The sequence below is a fragment of the Aplysia californica genome, unplaced genomic scaffold (assembly GCF_000002075.1).
Source record: "Aplysia californica isolate F4 #8 unplaced genomic scaffold, AplCal3.0 scaffold00311, whole genome shotgun sequence".
NCBI classification, from domain to species: domain Eukaryota; kingdom Metazoa; phylum Mollusca; class Gastropoda; order Aplysiida; family Aplysiidae; genus Aplysia; species Aplysia californica.
This window is the reverse complement of record NW_004797581.1, coordinates 640237-641325: the sequence shown is the minus strand read 5'-3', so window position 1 is coordinate 641325 and position 1089 is coordinate 640237. Positions and strand designations below refer to the sequence as shown.

The following is a 1089-nucleotide window of genomic DNA, read 5'->3' as shown; positions in this document are numbered from 1 at the left end:
TACTACTACTACTACTACTACTACTACTACTACTACTACTACTACTACTACTATTAGTTGTAGTAGTAATAATAATTGTAGTATAATGGTAATAACGATAATGATGATAATAGTAATAACAATAATAATAATAATAATAACAACAACAACAACAACAACAACAACAACATTAATAACAATAACAATAATAATAAAAACAACAACAATAATAATAACAATAACAATAATATTATTATACTACTCATCCTTTCCCCCACAGGCTTGTGTCCATGGCGATCGTGCGCGGCGTCGTGCCCTTTGACCCCGCCCACGAATGCACGGTCGACCTCCGGGACCTGATCCTCGGCCATATCGTGATCGTGTCGGTGAGCATTGTCCTGGAGACGGTCATCGCCATTGTGAGTACCCGGGGCAGCATCCTCACACAGTCCCCAAGGGCCAGCATAGAGTACCTGCTCTACGCCAGGCTAGGTGAGACCTTTGCTGGATACGTCAATGAAATGTTTTGTCTTGTTGTCCGGTAGAAGGAGGGGGGAAATGAAATGGAAGGAGTTTAACGGCCCCATCAACACTATAAGGAGGTTATTTAAGAAGCGGGACCTCCTAGTTTAACTTCGATCTCCGAAAGGACCGAGCCAAGCGGGGAATTCGAGAGAAATGCCTTTCCCAAGGACACCACGTACGTCGTGCCGGGCTGAGGCTTGAACCCTGAACCAGCAATCTCACGATTACGAGTCCGCGGCGGTAGCCTGACCACTAGGCCACCGATACCCCTGTTAAGGGGGGGGGGGGGTAGGTAGGTAGATAGATAGATAGATAGATAGATAGATAGATAGACGGGCAGGCAGTAGATAGCTAGCTACATAGCTAGACAGACGGGCAGGCAGTAGATAGATAGATAGACAATATAAAGATAGAGATAGAGAGATAGACAGAGATAGATTGCTTGATAGCTAGATAGGTAGACAGACAGACAGGCAGAGAAGTAGATAGATAGATAGATAGATAGATATATAGATAGATAGATAGATAGATAGATATATATATATACAGGTAGGTAGGCAGGCAGACAGGCAGATAAATAGAGTA

At 43.4% G+C, this 1089-nt stretch overlaps 1 protein-coding gene across 1 annotated transcript in view; it reads left to right on the top strand.

Moving 5' to 3' along the window:
* The window catches only part of LOC101854879 (diacylglycerol lipase-alpha), a gene marked incomplete in the record, with an annotated part of 213377 nt that overhangs the window by 31450 nt on the left and 180838 nt on the right, over positions 1-1089 (top strand). The window contains 1 exon segment of the mRNA XM_013084702.2: positions 260-471. Coding sequence (XP_012940156.1) covers positions 260-471 — 212 coding nt within the window.